The sequence below is a fragment of the Suncus etruscus genome, chromosome 3 (assembly GCF_024139225.1).
Source record: "Suncus etruscus isolate mSunEtr1 chromosome 3, mSunEtr1.pri.cur, whole genome shotgun sequence".
Classification (NCBI taxonomy): Eukaryota; Metazoa; Chordata; class Mammalia; order Eulipotyphla; family Soricidae; genus Suncus; species Suncus etruscus.
The window spans coordinates 144,479,392-144,498,794 of NC_064850.1; the positions used below are offsets into that span (position 1 = coordinate 144,479,392).

At 37.8% G+C, this 19,403-nt stretch overlaps 1 protein-coding gene across 1 annotated transcript in view; it reads left to right on the forward strand.

The window, feature by feature from the left end:
- Window positions 1-19,403, forward strand: part of ROCK1 (Rho associated coiled-coil containing protein kinase 1) — a 647,994-nt gene that overhangs the window by 549,850 nt on the left and 78,741 nt on the right. The window contains exons 3-6 of the mRNA XM_049769981.1: window positions 575-656; window positions 13,436-13,536; window positions 15,254-15,391; window positions 19,103-19,278. Coding sequence (XP_049625938.1) covers window positions 575-656; window positions 13,436-13,536; window positions 15,254-15,391; window positions 19,103-19,278 — 497 coding nt within the window. The remainder of the gene's footprint in view (window positions 1-574; window positions 657-13,435; window positions 13,537-15,253; window positions 15,392-19,102; window positions 19,279-19,403) is intronic.

Genomic DNA, 19,403 nt, shown 5'->3' on the forward strand with positions numbered 1-19,403 from the left:
TATCACAATCCACATCAAACATACTAAGTGGTGAAAAACTTCTGAAAACCTTCCCTTTAAGATCAGGCACAAGACAAGGATGCCCACATTCACCAAAGCCCAAGAACTAAATCTCATGTTTGTCTATTGTTGCTCCAGAAAGTGCCTCAAAGAATTCTAATAAAAATTTAGTATATGTCTAGAATTAAAGTACCTGAATACAGATTAACTTTATCCCAAATGTTACATATTAATAATCAGTAATTTTGTTATGTTTGAAGTCACGTATATTGGCCATTTAATCGTTGCTGGAATCTGTTGAAAAGATGATAAATGTAATAAAGAGGAAGTAAAAGGGGAAATGTTGAAGTCACTTATATAGCAAGTTTGGGAGTGATTTTGTTCCTCTGTTTGGGAGAGTTAGAAAGTGAAAATTGTATAATAAATGAAAATCATTTTCTCATGCAACCTTTTAGAAGAAATTAAATAGATGTAGGCTCTATTAGAGAGGCAAATTAATGTTAAGGGTGTGTTTTATTTTCTCATAAAAAGGAAACTGTTCATAGTATAATAAAGAATTTTTTTGTTTATTTAGGATGGATTGGATGCTTTGGTATATGATTTGGATTTCCCTGCTTTAAGAAAAAACAAAAATATTGACAACTTTCTAAGCAGATGTAAGTAAATTTTTTGATGGTTAATGAAGTTAATGAAGTTTTTACTTTACTATATGTTGATTTTACCTCAAGCCCTTATCCCCTATTCTTTTAACTGATTATTTTGTTAATAATCTCTACATAAGATAAGTAAAAATGTGAAACTATATTAATTTCAATGCTTATCACAGAATTTTTTCCTAATCATGAAAACTTACACTTTGCAGAAAAAGGAAAACTATATAATTACAAAACATATTTTGAAATGATTACAAGCATACATGCTAATTGAATTTCAGTAACATATTTCCCTATTTTTCTTTTATAAGTGAATTTTATTGTTTATTAATTTAGCACCTGCAGTAAGATAGATTCAGGGTGGAGGAGATATCTCAGTGGGCTGGAGCATACACCTTGCATTCAGGAATCCTGGTTTGGACAGCATCATGTCACCTGAGAACTACCAAAATAATCCTTAAACACATAGACAATATTATCCACTGAACATTGGTGGTGGGTGTGTCCAATATTTCTCTGGCCAATATTTCTCTAGAGCTTTGTATTATGAAATTGTTCCCACTACATTTATTTGTATTGCCAAACCATGTATATTGATAAATATTTTTTATATTGATATATTTTTGTTGAGTTGATGATAGTATTATCTTTTCAATTTTGGTTGCATTTTGTTAGAATTTTTTTTTAATTTAGTAATTTCTTTTTTTTTTTTTTAACTATTTCTACACTTGAAAAACTTGCGGAGCTGGTGAGGTGGCGCTAGAGGTAAGGTATCTGCCTTGCAAGTGCTAGCCAAGTAAGGACTGGTTCGATCCCCCGGCATCCCATATGGTCCCCCCAAGCCAGGGGCAGTTTCTGAGCGCTTAGCCTGGAGTAACCCCTGAGCATCAAACGGGTGTGGCCCCCCCCCCCAAAAAAAAAAGAAAAGAAAAGAAAAAGAAAAACTTGCCCCCAATTTTATTGAATTATTTTTATTAAACTATAAGCAGGGTTGGGCCCGGAGAGATAGCACACCAGTGTTTGCCTTGCAAGCAGTCGATCCCAGACCAAAGGTGGTTGGTTTGAATCCCGGTGTCCTATATGGTCCCCCGTGCCTGCCAGGAGGTATTTCTGAGCAGACAGCCAGGAGTAACCCCTGAGCAACGCCGGGTGTGGCCTCCCCCCAAAAAAACAAAACAAACAAAACAAAAGACATTTTGGGGCCGGAGAGATAGCATGGAGGTAAGGCCTTTCATGCAGGAGGTCATCTGTTCAAATCCCGGCACCCCATGTGGTCCCCTGTGCCTGCCAGGAGCAATTTCTGAGCCTGGAGCCAGAAATAACCCCTGAGCACTGCCGGGTGTGACCCAAAACCCCCCCCCAAAAAAAAAAAAAAAAAACTATAAGCGGGGAGTGCAAAGCGATAGCACAGCAGGGAGGACATTTACCTTGCACATAGCTGATCCTGGTTTGTTCTCCAGCATCCCATATGGTATACTGAGCCTGCCAGGAATAATTTCTGAGCACAGAACAATGAGTAACCCCTGAACCCTGCTGGATATGGTCTCAAAACAAAACCAACAAACAAAAAAAACCCATAAAACACAAGCTTTGGGTGTAGAGTAGGCTACCCTCTCTCTATATGTTTTGGACTGACAGTGGGTAAGGCACTTGCTTTGCATACTGCTGACCTAGGTTCGATCCACAGCATGCCATATGGTTCACTGAGCACCCTTAGTAGACTCCTGGGTGCAGAGCTAGGAGTAACCCTGACTGTTGCTGAGTGTGACCCAATAACCAAAGAAGAAATTACATATTTTCCTTAGTTAAATTTGGAATACTAACAAATTCTCAATTGCAGACTTTATTATTATTATTATTATTATTATTATTATTATTATTTTTGCAGACTTTATTTTTAAGGGGGAGGGAGCACATATTGCAGGATCTATTCTGTTTCTGCTCGAGTCATCACTGATGGTGCTTATGGAACCATATGTGGTACCAGGGATTTGCTGCATATGCAGTTACATTAAAATAAATCTTGGGGCCGGAGAGATAGCATGGAGGTAAGGCGTTTGCCTTTCATGCAGAAGGTCATCGGTTCGAATCCCGGCGTCCCATATGGTCCCCCGTGCCTGCCGGGAACAATTTCTGAGCATGGAGCCAGGAGTAACCCCTGAGCACTGCCGGGTGTGACCCAAAAACCACAAAAAAATAAAATAAAATAAAAAAAATTAAAAAAAATAAATCTTAACATCTTTTTTTGTTTTGGCCACACCCATTGATACACAGGGGTTACTCCTGGCTATGTGCTCAGAAATCGCTCCTGGCTTGGGAGACCATATGGGATGCTGGGGGATCGAACCACGATTCATCCTAGGCTAGCGTGCGCAAGGCAGACACCTTATGGCTGGGCCACCACTCTAGCCCCAAGCCTTATCATCATTATTCTCTTGCTCAATTGCAAACTTTTTAAGCGCATTTTACTAATTGCAGGAAAATGTTTATTACTATTTGCATTGAGTTATATCTCTGCTTATCAATATATGAAAAGGATTTTTATGATTGTAGAAGTCATTCATAAATGGTTGTAGAAGGAGACAGGAAGAGGACATGTTTAATGTAACCTAATCAATTGAGAGAGGGGATGTATGTTGGGGAGTGGTATCTTACTGGCAAAGCATACACATCCTTGAAGGTTTGAGCATAAAATAATTTTTATATTAAAGCAATCAGACTTCTGTGAAATTTAATATGGTATGATTATGTTTTGTTCCAGATTAGTTTTAGGGATCACTAGAATTCTATGACTGCTTCATTTATTTATGTTTTTGGGTCACACCTGGCAGTGCTCTGGGATTACTCCTGAATCTGATCAGGGATCACTTCTGGCAGTGCTCAGGTATATGTGTGATCTTGGAGATGATGGAACTGGATTAGCCATATGCAAAGCAAGTGTCTTAACCTTAACCCATGTGCTACCTAGCAGCTACTTTGACTATTTTAAACATATGCAAAATATATTGGGTTTATTTAGGTAATAGTAGTAATATTTCATCAATGTAAGGTGAATAGTCTTTTATTATTATATTTTACTATCCACACTAATAACTTTTTTTAAGTTAAGTTTGTTCTAGTTCTGGGGCCCGGAAAGAGCACAGCAGCGTTTGCCTTGCAAGCAGCCGATCCAGGACCAAAGGTGGTTGGTTTGAATCCAAAAACCAAAAAAAAAAAAAAAAGTTTGTTCTAGTTCTGTGCTCAGGGATTGAACCCAGGTTGACTTAATGCAAAGCAAGCACCCAGCACACTATACTGTCTCTGGCCTCAATGCTAATATTTTTTAAATGTTTTTTTTGTTCGTTTGTTTGTTTTTTGTTTTGGGGCCACACCCAGCCTGCTTAGGGGTTACTCCTGACTATCTGCTCAGAAATAGCTCCTGACAGGCCCGGGGGACCTAAATGTTTTAAGAGTGGAGGAGTAGTCATAACATATAGAGATGAATAGTGTTGATTTTATTATTTAGAATTTTGGTTAGCAAATATACCATTAGAAAGCAGTATAAACAGCAAAGTTGAAATAAATAGAAAAGATGAGAATAACAAAAAGTTCAGAGATGACTGGTTATTGTAACATTTAACATTTTCTTCTGACCTTTTTGCTGTCTATATTTATGTGTTTAGAAAATTCAGTTCATATAGCACATGCGGTTTAGTATCTTTTTTGAGGATGAAGTGGGATATTGGGGCCATACTCTGCTTGCTCAGACATCACTCCTGGAAGTGTTCAGAAAGCCATATGCTAGTGCAAGGGAACTGGGGTCAGCCTCATGCAAGGCAAGCACCTCTTCCCTGTACTATCAATCCATATCTTTATGTTTGTTTGTTTGTTTTGTTTTTGAGTCACACCAGGTAGCGCTCAGGGGTTATCCTGGCTCTATGCTCAGAAATCGCTCCTGGCAGGCTCTAGGGACCATATGGGATGCCTGGATTCTAACCACCGTCCTTTTGTGTCTAAGGCATTACCGCTGTGCTATTTTTCCGGCCCCCAATCCATATCTTTTAATTCAACATTTTATGTTGAAAATCTATATAATTATTTTTCAGTAATGTAATTTTTAGTGCTTATTACTTTATATATAAGTATTTTACTACTATACTTCTAGGTTCTTTATTATCTCAGTTCTTTAATATAAATTACTGTAAAATTACTAATTATTAAGTGATTTTAAAATATTTTTAAGGAAAATTACTTGTTAGGTGAAGAGTTTGTGCATGCTTTAAATATTTTAATTATTTTAAGGGGACTTTTAGGCTATACCCAGTGTGCTTATGTCTTTTTCTTAGCTCTGTGTTCAGGGATCACTCCTGGTGATGTTTGGAGAAACATAGGTAGTACTGGGATAGAACAAGGACTGGCTGCATGTTTGGTAGCGCTCTGCCTCCTAAACACTTCTCTACTTAAATGTAACCCTTTTGTAACCCTGAAATGATCAATTGTAAACTTTTCTGCATTGCTCTTTTTTTTTGTTAATTTGATTATTTAATGACCAATTATCTAATTACTGGCTTAGTAAGACTTAGGTTGTCTATCAATTTCCCATACTGTGTTGGTATTATCTCACTTCTGCAAAATAGCTTTCTAGCAGCATTTTCTTAATCAACATAAGAACAACCAGAAGTTGGTTTAAAAATAAAAAGATGTGCCCGGAGAGATAGCACAGCGGCCTTTGCCTTGCAAGCAGCCGATCCAGGACCAAAGGTGGTTGGTTCGAATCCCAGTGTCCCATATGGTCCCCCGTGCCTGCCAGGAGGTATTTCTGAGCAGACAGCCAGGAGTAACCCCTGAGCACCACCGGGTGTGGCCCCAAAACCACAGAAAAATAAAAAAAAAAAAATAAATAAAAAGAAAGTGGGGCTGGAGAGATAGCATGGAGGTAGGGCGTTTGCCTTGAATGCAGCAGGACAGTGGTTCGAATCCTGGCATCCCATATGGTCCCCCGAGTCTGCCAGGAGCGATTTCTGAGTATAGAGCCAGGAGTAAACCCTGAGTGCTCCCAGGTGAGACCCAAAAACCAGAAACCAAAAAAAAAGTATGAATAGCCACATAGATATATTTATTGGTCTTAGACTCAATGAGGACTTACTATATTTATAATCTTATAATAAGATTATTGCTTACAAGTACCTTATAATATAAATAATACATGTTACATATAACCTGTTACAGATAACAAATATAATTTTATTGTTTATATATTATAGTTACAACTTTAAAATATTTAAATTTAAATACTGTTCAAATTTATTTATCTATTTGGTTTTTGGGCCACACCTGGCAGTGCTCAGAGTTTACTCTTGGCTCTGTGCTCAGAAATTGTTTCTGGCAGGCGGGGGGGATCATATGGGATGCTGGGGATCTAACCTGTGTTGGTCCCAGGTCAGCCGCATGCAAGGCAAATGCCCTAACACTGTGCTATAGATCTAGCCCCAGTACAAATATATTTAATATACTTAAATTTAAGCATTGTACAAAATAATGTTTAAAATCTAACAAAATTGTTATAAGTAAAAAAAATTGTTGTAAGTAATTCTTTGAGAATGTTTGGATGATCTAAGAATTTTGCAGTTTTTAGAAAGGGTAAACTGGAGCTGGTTCACTAAAAGGTAACCTTGTAAAAAAAGAGTTCGAAGTATTTTGAGGGAGTTGGTCTTATGAATATCTGAGGGAAGAGAATGGCATCTATAGAGGAATAGCCAATGCAAAGAAATTAAGAGGAACCTGGCATATTTAAAGAACAGCCAGGAAGTTATTGTGAGTGGCCAGGGAGGGAATAGTAAGATGATGTCAGAGAAGTAAGAAAATAGGCTAGGTCATGTAGAGTCTTGTAGGCCATTGTAAAGTCTTTAACTTTTACTCTGGATGAGATGGCAAGACATTAAAGAGTATTTAGAAGAGGAGTGACATGATCTGACTTGTGTTTTTAAGAATACCATCTTGTGTTAAGAAGAGAATATAGGGGCTGGTGAGGTGGCGCTAGAGGTAAGGTGTCTGCCTTGCAAGCGCTAGCCAAGGAAAGATCAAGACTGCAGTTCAGTCCCCACAAGCCATGGGCAGTTTCTGAGCGCTTAGCCAGGAGTAACCCCTGAGCAGCAAACAGGTGTGGCCCGAAAAACCAAAAAAAAAAAAAAAAAGGAATAGAAAGAAGCAAGGATACAGATAAACATGCAAATTGGCTAAGAAGCTATTGCAGTAATCCAAGGAAGAGATGATAATGTCTTTGTCCAGCATATATCAGAAGTCACTAGCTTCCAGATGTATTTCAAAGGCAGAGCCAGCACGTTTTTTCTAAAAGATAAGATATAGTGTGTAATAAAAATAAAATGTCACAATATTGATAATGATCACAGAGGTTTTGACTGACAACGTCTCTTTATTTTTCGTTTTTATTTTATTCTGGAGCCTGGTTTAGATATGTTCCTGAGCTACTTTCAGTTTCTGTGCTCAGAGGACCATGTGCTGGTGATTGAGCCTCCTCCGTAAAACATACTTTCACTGGTGTAGATAATTTGAAGAGTTGAGTGGATGTTTTGCCTGAGGGAGGTCCATGTTGGATCCCTTGCACATACATCATGGTCTCTTGAGGATTAAAGAATTACCCCCAAGCACAGAGCTTGGGAATAAATAACTCAAGCACTGCTAGAAGTGGCCCAAAGAGTTAAAAAAAATTAAAGTAAAATGTGCATTCCAGATATAGCTCAGTGTGCTCTCTCAACAATTATTCTCTTCGGTTTTTGTTAAGACATTAGATGTTTATTAACCACTAATCTAGTAGATAATGTTTCAAAAATAATTTACTATATCTGTGTGTGTATGTATATATATATATATGATTTTAGAGAGAAGTCTGAACTAGAGATAATAATTTAGAATTTGACAAGTGGATTTATTTATTTATTTATTTATTTATTGCTTTTTGGGCCTCACCCAGTGACACTCAGGGGTTACTCCTGGCTGTGTGCTCAGAAATCTCTCCTGGCTGGGGGACCATATGGGACACTGGGGGATCGAGCCACAGTCCGTCCTAGGTTAGCGTGTGCAAAGCAAGTGCTTACCGCTTGTGCCACTGCTCTGACCCCTATTTTTATTTATTTTTTTGACACATCTTAGTTCAAATACCAGCATGATCATACATGACTCAACTAATAAACTTGATAATGTATTAAGGATTGGCCTTCAAGCATTATAACCAACAATGCCATGCTTGTTCTTTATCTCCATGGGATAAAACCACATCCACTTTCTCTTTTTTTTTTTTTTTTTGGTTTTTGGGTCACACCTGGCAGCGCTCAGGGGTTACTCCTGGCTCTATGCTCAGAAATCGCTCCTGGCAGGCTCAGGGGACCATATGGGATGCCGGGATTTAAACCACCAACCTTCTGCATGAAAGGCAAACGCCTTACCTACATGCTGTTTCTCTGGCCCCTGCAGAACTTTCTTAACTGAGCGTTTTGCTGCCAGTGTTTGAGCTAAAGACTGATTTTAGAGTTATTGGGTATTTGTACGGTAAAGAGACTACAACCAGTGATGTTCAGGGTTTACGCCTAACTCTATCCTCAATTCACTTCTGGTGGGGTTCAGGAAACCATTTGGCTTCTGGGGATTGATCCTAGGTTGGCCACGTGCAAGGCAATAAAATCACCTTATCTATTGTACTGTTACTTAACCCCCTTGACTTTCTTTTTTGGTTTTTGGGTCACACCCGACAGCGCTCAGGGGTTACTCCTGGCTCTATGGTCAGAAATCACTCCTGGCAGGCACGGGGGATCATATGGGATGCCTGGATTCGAACCACCGTCTGTCCTGGAAATGGCTGCGTGCAAGGCAAACACCCTTCCTTTGTGCTATCTCTCCAGCCCCATTCTTTTTTTTTTTTTTTTTTTTTTTGGTTTTTGGTTTTGGCTTTTGGGGCCACACCCGGTGACGCTCAGGGGTTACTGCTGGCTATGCACTCAGAAGTCGCTCCTGGCTTGGGGGACCATATGGGACGCCGGGGGATCGAACTGTGGTCCGACCTAGGCTAGCGCTGGCGAGGCAGACACCTTACCTCTAGAGCCACCGCGCCAGCCCCCCCCCCACTTTTTTTCTTTAAAGTTCTAAATAGTTGTACACAGTTCACAGTAGTGGGAAGTGGGAGAAACTAGCTGAACTATGACATATTGCCAAGATGTAGTAAATTGAGGTTTTGAGAAAGGGTCTTTACATTATAGTTTCTTTAAACTAAACCATGATTTTAATATGTAGAATTTGTAGATTTTATTTGTTTTGTTAGGCTTTTTTTTTTGGTAAGACAGTTGATAAATGGATTGAGGCCCATCAGCAATTAAATTATTTGACAAACAAGGTTTAGTGATTTTTCTTTTTACTATTTTAATTACCAAATTTGAAATGATTAAAGAACTACCCTTTATATATAGTTTTTCTACAACAAAATTCAACAGATTTGGGAGGTGGGTATGGTTGAGACATACCCAGGGCAGTGCTCAGGGCTACTATAGTCTCAGTACTTAGGATCCTTTCCAGTGGAGGTTGGGGATCATACAATATTGCACATGCAATACTTAAATTCCAGCCCTTTGAATTCTTTCTGCAGCCACCAGGAGAGAATAGTTTTTGAAGTAGTAGTGAGAACACTAAGTACAACTTCAAGTGGAGTCTGCTAACGATGTTAAAAATGATGGTAGTTAAAATTATATAGTATGTGTAATAAAGGCTTAGTTAGGCAAACCAACAAAGCATGTAAAAACAAGGTATTTAAAGCCTGTAGTTACTGTGTTAGACATTAACAGGAACTTTTTGGGAAATGGTCTTGCTCATGATTTTTTTTTATATTTTTGTTAAAAATAAGTAAGGTTCTAGATAAATACAGGACGAGGCAATTGCTTTGCACACAACTAACCGTGGTTTGATTCCCCAGTATCATGACATTAAGGTCCCCTAACATACCAGGAGTGATGCCTGAGTTCAATAGCCAGAGTAAATTCCTAGTACTGCTGGATAATGCCCAAAATACTCTTAACTTCCCTTTCCCAAAACAACTAAAGCAAAATATCCCATTTTATCTTTGCATATAGCAAGTTGATGACTAAATAGTATTAACATTTTACTGTGATTGAGTACTACTATGGTCTAAATTGTCTCTATCCACCCCCAAATTTATATATTGAAACTATAATTCCCTATATAGCTATTTTTGGAATTAGGATATAATTAAAGGATATAATTTATTATATCCTTATATCCAATAAGAATATAATTAAAACTAAATGCAGCTATAAAGGTGGGACTTGGATAAGAAAGGTTTATCTGTGTGTCTGGACATTTTATGGATGCATATGTCCATACTTGGGAACTCAGAGATGGATGGTGTCTTTCAGCAAATTAAGAAGAAAAGTACTTTAAAAAGAAAAAGAAGAAGAAGAAGATGGGATGCTGGTGGTCAAACCTGAGTCTGTTGCATTCAAGGCAAATGCCCTACCCACTGTGATATCGCTTTAGCCTCAGTATTTTTAACTTCTTAAGACTTGATATAAGTAATTTTAGATTGTTTCCTATAGTTCTAGTGCCGTTAGAATTATTAGGAAGCAGTCTCCATTGCCACAAATAGCAGATATATTTTCTGAGCTCAAACTACAGACTTTATACCCTGTTTATAGCTCAAAGCTTCCTATAATCAGAGCCAGGAATTCTTTCTCAACCTCACAGGCTATTACATAATGCATTGTTCAGTCTTAGGACTTTTAGTTCTTATCTGGAATATTATAAAGTACTCTTAAAATTCTCTTTCTTTTCAAACTTACTTTATGGAGTAGTTTAGCCAAAATGTAAATCTGCCTGTTATCATTTATTTTCCTTATTGCTTTTCATGGTTTCCTATCTAATAGTTTTCAACGTTGTCAGTTCCCAGTGGTTCCATAGTACTCTCAGGCACTGTGTGTCATGGAAGGAAGTTAGCAAAACAGAGAAGTTTTAAAAAATACTTGTTTTACACATCAAGCTTTATGCTTTAATGTGAAAAAGATTCTTGTTGAGTAAATAACTGATGAAAATCATGATTTTAAAGCTACTAGCTGTAGTTCCTCTGCTTTTGTTATGTTGGTAGATATACTATTTCCCCATAAATTCTCTCTTCACCAACTTACATTATTACTCTTTTTAGACTTGTTTTAGGTCTCATTGTTTTCTTCTCCAGAATATGTAATTGTGACTGGGGTGCTGTGTGTGTGTGTGTGTGTGTGTGTGTGTGTGTGTGTGTGTGTGTGTGTGTGTGTAAAAGAGAGAGATACAAAAAGAGAAGAGAGAAATTGAGAAATTGTTTTGGCTTTATGGAGCTTGAATTTGGAGTTATTTATTTATTTGTATTATTAATAATTTTTATTTTGACCAAAGTGGATTACAAATAGTTCACAATAGCATTTTAGGTACATAGTGACATTGAATCAGGGCATTCCTACCACCAATGTTGTCTTCCCTTCACCCCTGTTCCCCGCATGCATCCATATTGCCCTTCATTTTCCCCCCAGGCTACTAGTATAAGTGGTCCCTTCTGTGTCTAGCTTGTTGTAGACTGGGTATCGATTCTGTTGTAGTTTTTGGATTTGGTGTGTAAGTTGAATCACTTTATTTCTACTCAATGTTCATATGACTGTTTGGTCTTGGTGCCCTCCATTATTTCCCCCTCAATTTGTGAGGCAGAACAAGATGGTTCAGGTTATGTGGTTCTGTTTTTGAAGGTAAGAAAAAAAAGTGGGGGAGAGCAAAAATTCAAACAAGCAAAAAATGGGAGGAGTCCTTCTAGAGAGTACAAAAATCAGTTTAAGAAAAGAAAGGGAAAAAAGGAAGGAAACATAAAAATAACACAAAAAAATCAAACCTAAAACAAACAAAAAACCTGAAAAGCACCACAGCAATAAAGACAACAACTAGTGATAGAGCCTCTATAGTAAATTAGTTGACTATTATATATCTATATCTATCTTTCTGAGGCATCTTAGATGAGTAATAAAAAATGATTATGTTGAAGTATTACTGTTATTATATTGATAGTCCTGTGTGAAAGTTTACCGTTGTTTATTTTGGTGTTTTTTTTTTTTTTTTTTTTGGTTTTTGGATCACACCTGGCGGCACTCAGGAGTTACTCCTGGCTATATACTCAGAAATCGCACCTGGCAGTCTCGGGGGGGGGGGGTACGGGACCATATGGGATGCCGGAATTCAAACCACCTTTCTTCTGCATGCAAGGCATATGCCCTACCTCCATGCTATCTCCGTGGCCCCAGTTTACCATTGTTGTATGTATTTATTGATTATGATATGTGCGGACAAAAGCTCAATGTGCATTTAAAAAGGAAGACAATTTTTTATGCAACTTTTATTATGAGTTAGAATTTAAGTTTAATAGCTGTTCTGTATTTTGTACAACTCTGCAATGTGAGCTTTTCTATATAATCTCATGCCAATGTTGACCCATGTGGATTAAAATAGCCCTATTTTAATCTATGACCAAATTAGGAATTAGAACATCTATCCAGTAGGGATTTGTAAATTATTGAAGTTTGTAGCATGTCAAGTTTTTATAAATAGTGTGATTCCACTTTGTGTTTTAATTTAAAATCTAAGCTTAATAGAAAATTACAGTTATTTGTCCTTAATACTTTATTTGGTTTTTTTAAAATAAGATCTTTGAAACTGACTTTATAAAACAATTTTATTTCATTAAAATATCTGCCTGTGGTCTCTCAAATTAAATTTAAGGAACTTGAAATACCAGGACCTAATTAATTTTTCTTTGCATTTTTGGAATGTATTTGTTTTCTGAAATGTTCTTTTAAGCTATATTTTAAGGAAAACTTTTGAGGGGAGATTTGGGGCCACACCCAGTGACGCTAGGGTTATTTCTGGCTATGCGCTCAGAAGTCACTCCTGGGACCATATGGGACACCAGGGGATCGAACTGTGGTCTGTCCTAGGCTAGCATGGAAAAGGCAGACACCTTACCGCTTGCGCCACCACTCTGACCCCCAAGGAAAAAAAGTATATATATTTTTGGATTTGGGGTCACACTGGCTCTGTGCTCAGAAGTCACTCCTGGCAGGTTTAGGGGACCATATGGAATGCCAGGATTCTAACCACTGTCTGTCCTGGACCGGCTGAATGCAAGGCAAACACCTTACCTCTGTGATATTTTTTTGACCCCTAAGGAAATATATAAATTATATATTAATAAATTACACTTTTACATGTTATGTATTAACTCTTTTTTTTTTTTTTTTTGGTTTTTGGGCCACACCCGGCGGTGCTCAGGGGTTATTCCTGGCTGTCTGCTCAGAAATAGCTCCTGGCAGGCATGAAGGACCATATGGGACACCGGGATTCGAACCAACCACCTTTGGTCCTGGATCAGCTGCTTGCAAGGCAAACGCCGCTGTGCTATCTCTCCGGGCCCATGTATTAACTCTTTTAAAATTTAAAATTGTTGTTATTTTGGTTTTTGAGCCATAACTGGTGACACTTCGGAGTTACTCCTGGCTCTGTGCTAGAAATCATTCCTGGCAGGCTAGAGCAACTATATGAGATGTGGGGGATTGAAGCTGGTTGGTTGCATGAAAAGCAAACGCCCTACCTGCCATACTGTCACTTCGACTTCATCTTAAATAATTCTTAATTATTTTTGTTCAGTTTATTAAAAACTTGAATATAAAATCAGTACTTTTGTGATTTCAAGTTATAATTTTTTCTTACAGATAAAGACACGATCAATAAAATTAGAGATTTACGCATGAAAGCTGAAGATTATGAAGTAGTGAAGGTGATTGGTAGAGGAGCATTTGGAGAAGTTCAATTGGTAGGTTATTGAATGATACCAAAATACTCTTAAAATTAACATATTCTTGGGAAAATATTTTTTTTATAACACTGGTTATAAAGTTGTTCATAATACATTTTTTTCACAGATAAAGTTGTTTGTGATTGAGTTACAATGTGCAACCTTTACCAGTGCATAGGAAAGTATTCTTATGGAATTGTTGGCTTTAAATTGCTCTAGATTTTCTTGTTTTGATATGGAAAAGTCTAAAAGGCCAAATAAAGTAGTACCTATATACTCGAGTATAAGCCCCCCCCCCTCGAATTTCACCGTAAAAACTGGGGAAACTTAGTGACTCAAGTAAATCCAAGGTGGAAACTGCAGCAGCCACTGGTAAATTTCAAAAATAAAAATATATACCCAAAACAATTACAATAATTGAGGAATTGGTATATTAAATGTTTTTCAACATTTATTGCTAAAGAAAAACCGTAAACTAGCAAAACTTCAAACAGACCTTCAGCTGTACCTGATGTGAGGGTATCAGCATAGACGTTGTCATCATCACTGAGATCACAGATATCATCATCACTGCTCTCAGTCTCATACAAAGCGCAGAATATTGTGGGTTAAATAGTTCAGTGGCAGCCAGTTCAGTTCAGCCACCTTCCTCTTCAGCTCAGCTGGATTTGTGGACTGAGCTGAAGCACCGCATCCTCCAGCAGACGGCAGAAGATGACTAAAGACTGTGTACTGAGCAGGCACCGAATCAAATAACCTGTATGACTCAAGTCTAAGCCAAGCTCGGGGTTTTCGGCACACATTTTGTGCCCCAAAACTAGGCTTATACTCGAATATATATGATACTTTGAAATGTTTTCTCCAAACATCCTTAGGTAGATTAGAGAATTCAAAGAGAGCAGGACCTGTAGCTCAATGGTAAACTACATGCCTTCAAATGCATGAGAGAGTAAATTCAATCCCTGTCACTTAAATAAAATTCCTCAATCAAATATTAGATGAGAAATATTTATTCTTAAAACTATACTTTTTAAACTGCTTTGAAGTAATAAGTTTTATAAATAGGAATTAGCATACAAAGCATAATAAAGGAAGGACTACTACTAAGGCTAGTATAATGAACAGATTTTCCAAATTTTTTTTTTTTTTTTTTTTTGTTGTTGTTTTTTTTCGGGCCACACCTGTTTGATGCTCAGGGGTTACTCCTGGCTAAGAGCTCAGAAATTGCCTCTGGCTTGGGGGGACCATATGGGACACCGGGGGATCTAACCACGGTCCTTCCTTGGCTAGCACTTGTGAGGCAGACACCTTACCTCTAGCGCCACCTCGCCAGCCCCCCAAATTTTCTTTTTCTAACATTTCTTTCATTAAATAAATCTTTGAGATTACTTAGTTCAGTGGAAGAAATGAAAAGAAAAATAATTGGGGCCGGGTGGTGGCGCTGGAGGTAAGGTTCCTGCCTTGCCTGCGCTAGCCTAGGACGGACCGCGGTTCGATCCCCCGGCGTCCCATATGGTCCCCCAAGAAGCCAGGAGCAACTTCTGAGCGCATAGCCAGGAGTAACCCCTGAGCGTCACCGGGTGTGGCCCAAAAACCAAAAAAAAAAAAAAAAAAAAAAAATAATTAGGACAATAATGTTAAGTTGTTAACAGGGCTTTAAAAAGATTTGACTGTTCTGGGAAAAACTAAGCTTTAACTATTTATAAAATATTATTTTCTGTTTTCTGTTTTAAAGGTAAGACATAAATCTACCAGGAAAGTATATGCTATGAAACTTCTAAGTAAATTTGAAATGATTAAGAGATCAGATTCTGCTTTTTTCTGGGAAGAAAGGGACATCATGGCCTTTGCTAACAGTCCTTGGGTCGTTCAGGTATGGTTTTGCTGTTATTTTATTATTGCTAAACTAGTTTGTAACTAAATATCTAAGAAAACAGTTTGTTTTTCTGAATAGTGGTGGAAATTATATAGGTAAAAAGACTTATAAAATAGTCTTCCTTTATTTAATAATGAAATTTAATTTTATTCTATCATCTCTAGGAGAAAAGTGCAGTAAAGTCAAACTAGGTTTTTGTAGAATTTATGAGAAAACAGTCTGCTTTGATTTAGGGAAAGTCTTATGTTTTCATACTGAATTAGTTAGATGTTTAATACTGAAATTGAAATTTTTCTTCAAATATTAACTCTTGTGGATCTATTTGTTCCCTTCATGTTGTAGAGAAGGAATGAAAGAAGCTAAGGAAAATGAGTTAGCTAGAATTACAAATACTGAGTTTAATGGCTATAGGGCCATTTCAGATAAGAGAAAAACAGGTACATATTTAAAGATTGTAGTCTAGTATTGACTACCTGTCTCTGAAGCTATATCTAAAACATTTACTTCTCTAGGAGTTAGCTTCCTTTCTCAGAAATGTACACTCTTGTTTATATTGTTGGGTCTTTTCTTTTGGGGGGGGGTTGTCATTTTAGGTACCACATATAATCAGTGATTAGGGACCAACAGTGTGGTATCAGAGATCAAATTCTGGACCTTGTGCCCTATCACTTGATCTACACATATCAAGTCCTTGAGTTAGTTATTTTTAGACCTCAAGGGAAGTCTCAGGGCAACAGGAAGCGGGTTATAATTATGACTTTTAAATTCCTGCTTTAATTAGAGCATCTCTGTATTTTTTATCTTATATATTGGAATCCTTATAATAAGAGTGTATGGAAAAACAAAACAGTGGGGAAAGACCATTTTTCAATTCCTAATATGTATTTTTTGAAAACATTCTAATTAGGGGCCGGAGAGATAGCATAGCAGTAGAGCGTTTGCCTTGTCTGCAGCTGATCCAGGACAGATGGTGGTTTGAATCCCGGCATCCCATATGGTCCTCCAAGCCTGCCAGGAGTGATTTCTGAGCGCATAGCCAGGAGTAACCCCTGAGCTTCACCGGATGTGGCCCAAAAATCAAAAATAAAAAAATCTGGGAAGATAGCTCATAGCACTGGAGTGTATGCCTTGCATGAGAAAGGCCATGGGTTTAATCCCTGATACCACATTGCCTTACCTCCACTCACCCTGTCCTGACAGATATAGTTCTGGTAACCCCTAGCTCTGCTTGGCCAAGCAGCTTTACATCATTGGATTTAAGCATTGAGTCATCTGGTACAGTTAGCTGATTATCACCAAAAGTGGCCCCCAGACACCCCATGAGCACTAATTATAGTGAGAGTCCCCTTGCAAAAAACTAAAAAGGGGCCAAAACCTAGGTACTTGGGTGATGGATGCCCACACATTTAGTAGTGCTTAGGGTCTATGAGCTCTTTGCATAGGAGTGCCCCCTGTAGGCATGGGGGAACATATGTGGTGATGGAACTGGATGACAGCCTATTTCCTATACTATCTCTGGTGTTTACTATGTTTTAATCAACTCTGTTGAGCAGTTTCTTGGTTCAGCTTAATGACTTTTTCTTGAAGTAAAAGTTTTATTTAGAGAAATATGAGAATAGTTATAGATATATGTGTTGAAAGAGAACATGGGCTTCTTCCAGGGAGGAAAAAAATACATACATTTCAGGTTGATGTACAGATCAAAGAGCATAATGATTTTTCAGATTTTCTGTTATTAGAGGCTATTCTTTGCATTTGGTATTTTTATCAGCATCTTGTACTCCATAACAGCTCTTAGAACCCATAGTTGCTATTATAACAACCAAAATGTGTTCCTGTTTAAGTATCATTGAATCTTTCCTTGGTAGTGGAGGGGATTGGCTATTAATATCTAGTAGAGAACCTTTAGTAGAGGCAATGTTTTGATCTGTTGAAAATAGAAATTGACATGCTGGGGGTGAGGTTTGTTGTTTGATTTGGGAGCCACACTATGCTATGCTCAGAGGTTATTCCTGGCTCAGCAGTCAGGTATTACTCCTGGCGGGCTTCGGGGACCATATGGATGCTAGGAATTGAATCCAGGTTGGTTGCATAAAAGGAAAGTACCCTATCCTCTCACTGTATATCACTTTGGCCCCATACTATAATTTTTAGGGGAAATTTATATGCTATGTAATTGAGACTTTTATTTTTTATACATTTTCCAGTGGGGCAAAATGTAATCAATTCAAAGTTTTTAAATACTACCCAAATGATAAATTGTACACTTTATGTATAAAATGTCACTTAATTTCTTTTTCTTCTCCAGATGATATTTTTAAAATTAAAATAGCAATTTATAACTAAGACTACTGTACATTATTAGAAAAAAGAAGCAAAAAGATTTTAAGAAATTTAGCTATCATTTCTCTAAGTCTTTTAGGGTTTTTTTGGTTTTGGTTTTTGTTTTTGGGTCACACCTGGTGGCGCTCAGAGGTTTCTCTTGGCTCTGTGATCAGAAATCGATCCTGGCAGGCACAGGGGACCCAATGGGATGCCGGGATTCTAACCACTAATCTGGATCAGCTGCATGCAAGACAAATGCCTTAACGCTGTTGTCTCTCTGGGGTGCCCCCCACCACCATTTTTTGTTTGTTTGCTTGTTTTTGGGTAGGTCTTTCAGTTCTAATCTCACTTCAATTAAAATGTCCTTTTGTAAATTTCTGCTTTTTTTCCTTTCTTTTTTTGGGGGGGAGGCACACCCGTTTGACGCTCAGGGGTTTGGGTTACTTCTGGCTCTGTGCTCAGAAATCGCCCCTGGCTTGGGGGGACCATATGGGACGCCAGGGGATCAAACCCTGATCTGTCCTAGGCTAGTGTTTGCAAGACAGATACTTTACCTCTAGCACCACCTCTCTGGCCCCTTTATTTGTTTTTTTCTTTTGTTTTGTTTTTGGGCCACACCAGTGATACTCGGGGTTTACTTCTGGCTATGTGCTCCTGCCTGGGGGGACCATATGGGATACCAGGGCTCCAATCGAGGTCTGTCCTGGGTCAGACACATGCAAGGCATATGCCCTACTACTGTGCTATTGCTCCGACTCCTAAATTTCTTCTTTTAACTTTAATCTTAGTCACATAATATGTTTATATTTGTTATTCTGCTGTATTTGTTCAATGAACTTTACTCTTCCTGCTTTTCTTTTAGTCATCGTTTTCTTTTTGTTTCTTTTGTTTTGGTTTGGTTTTTGGGCCACACCCAGTGATACTCGGGGTTACTCCTGGTTATGCGCTTAGAAATTGCTCCTTGCTTGAGGTACCATCTGGGGGTGGTGGTGGTGTCGAACCGCAGTCTGACCTGAGTCAGCTGCATATAAGGCAAATGCCCTACCGCTGCGCCATCGCTCAGGCCCCAACTTTCTGTTTCAACTACAATATATCTTTGCTAAAGACCTATTCTTTCTTCAAGTTACTGCAAAATTTTGTCAGTATATAAAATTCAATTTGTACTGATAGAGGTAAAAGATCTTCCTCAGACTCATCACAAATAACCAGTTACTAGTTTCTTTGCATATGGACAATTGTCTTGTGTATTTGATTTTTTTAAATTAAAATTTTTTTAAGGATTTAACATTACTGCAACTTGATTATTTTAGTTAAGTTTGGTGTTAGTATTTTTTTACATTCTTGAATAATTGTTTAATTAAAATTTTTTTTTCATTTTTACAGCTGTTTTATGCATTCCAGGATGATCGTTATCTTTACATGGTAATGGAATACATGCCTGGTGGGGATCTTGTAAACTTAATGAGCAACTACGATGTGCCTGAAAAATGGGCACGGTTCTATACAGCAGAAGTTGTTCTTGCATTGGATGCAATTCATTCAATGGGCTTTATTCATAGGTAAAAATTTAAGTATCTTACATTTTATTTGTTTATGAGAGAAGCTGAAAAGTTCTTAAGCTTTACTTGATTAATATTTATTACTTAATCCAACCTAATTTCCTCCCATATCCCATGACTGGTTT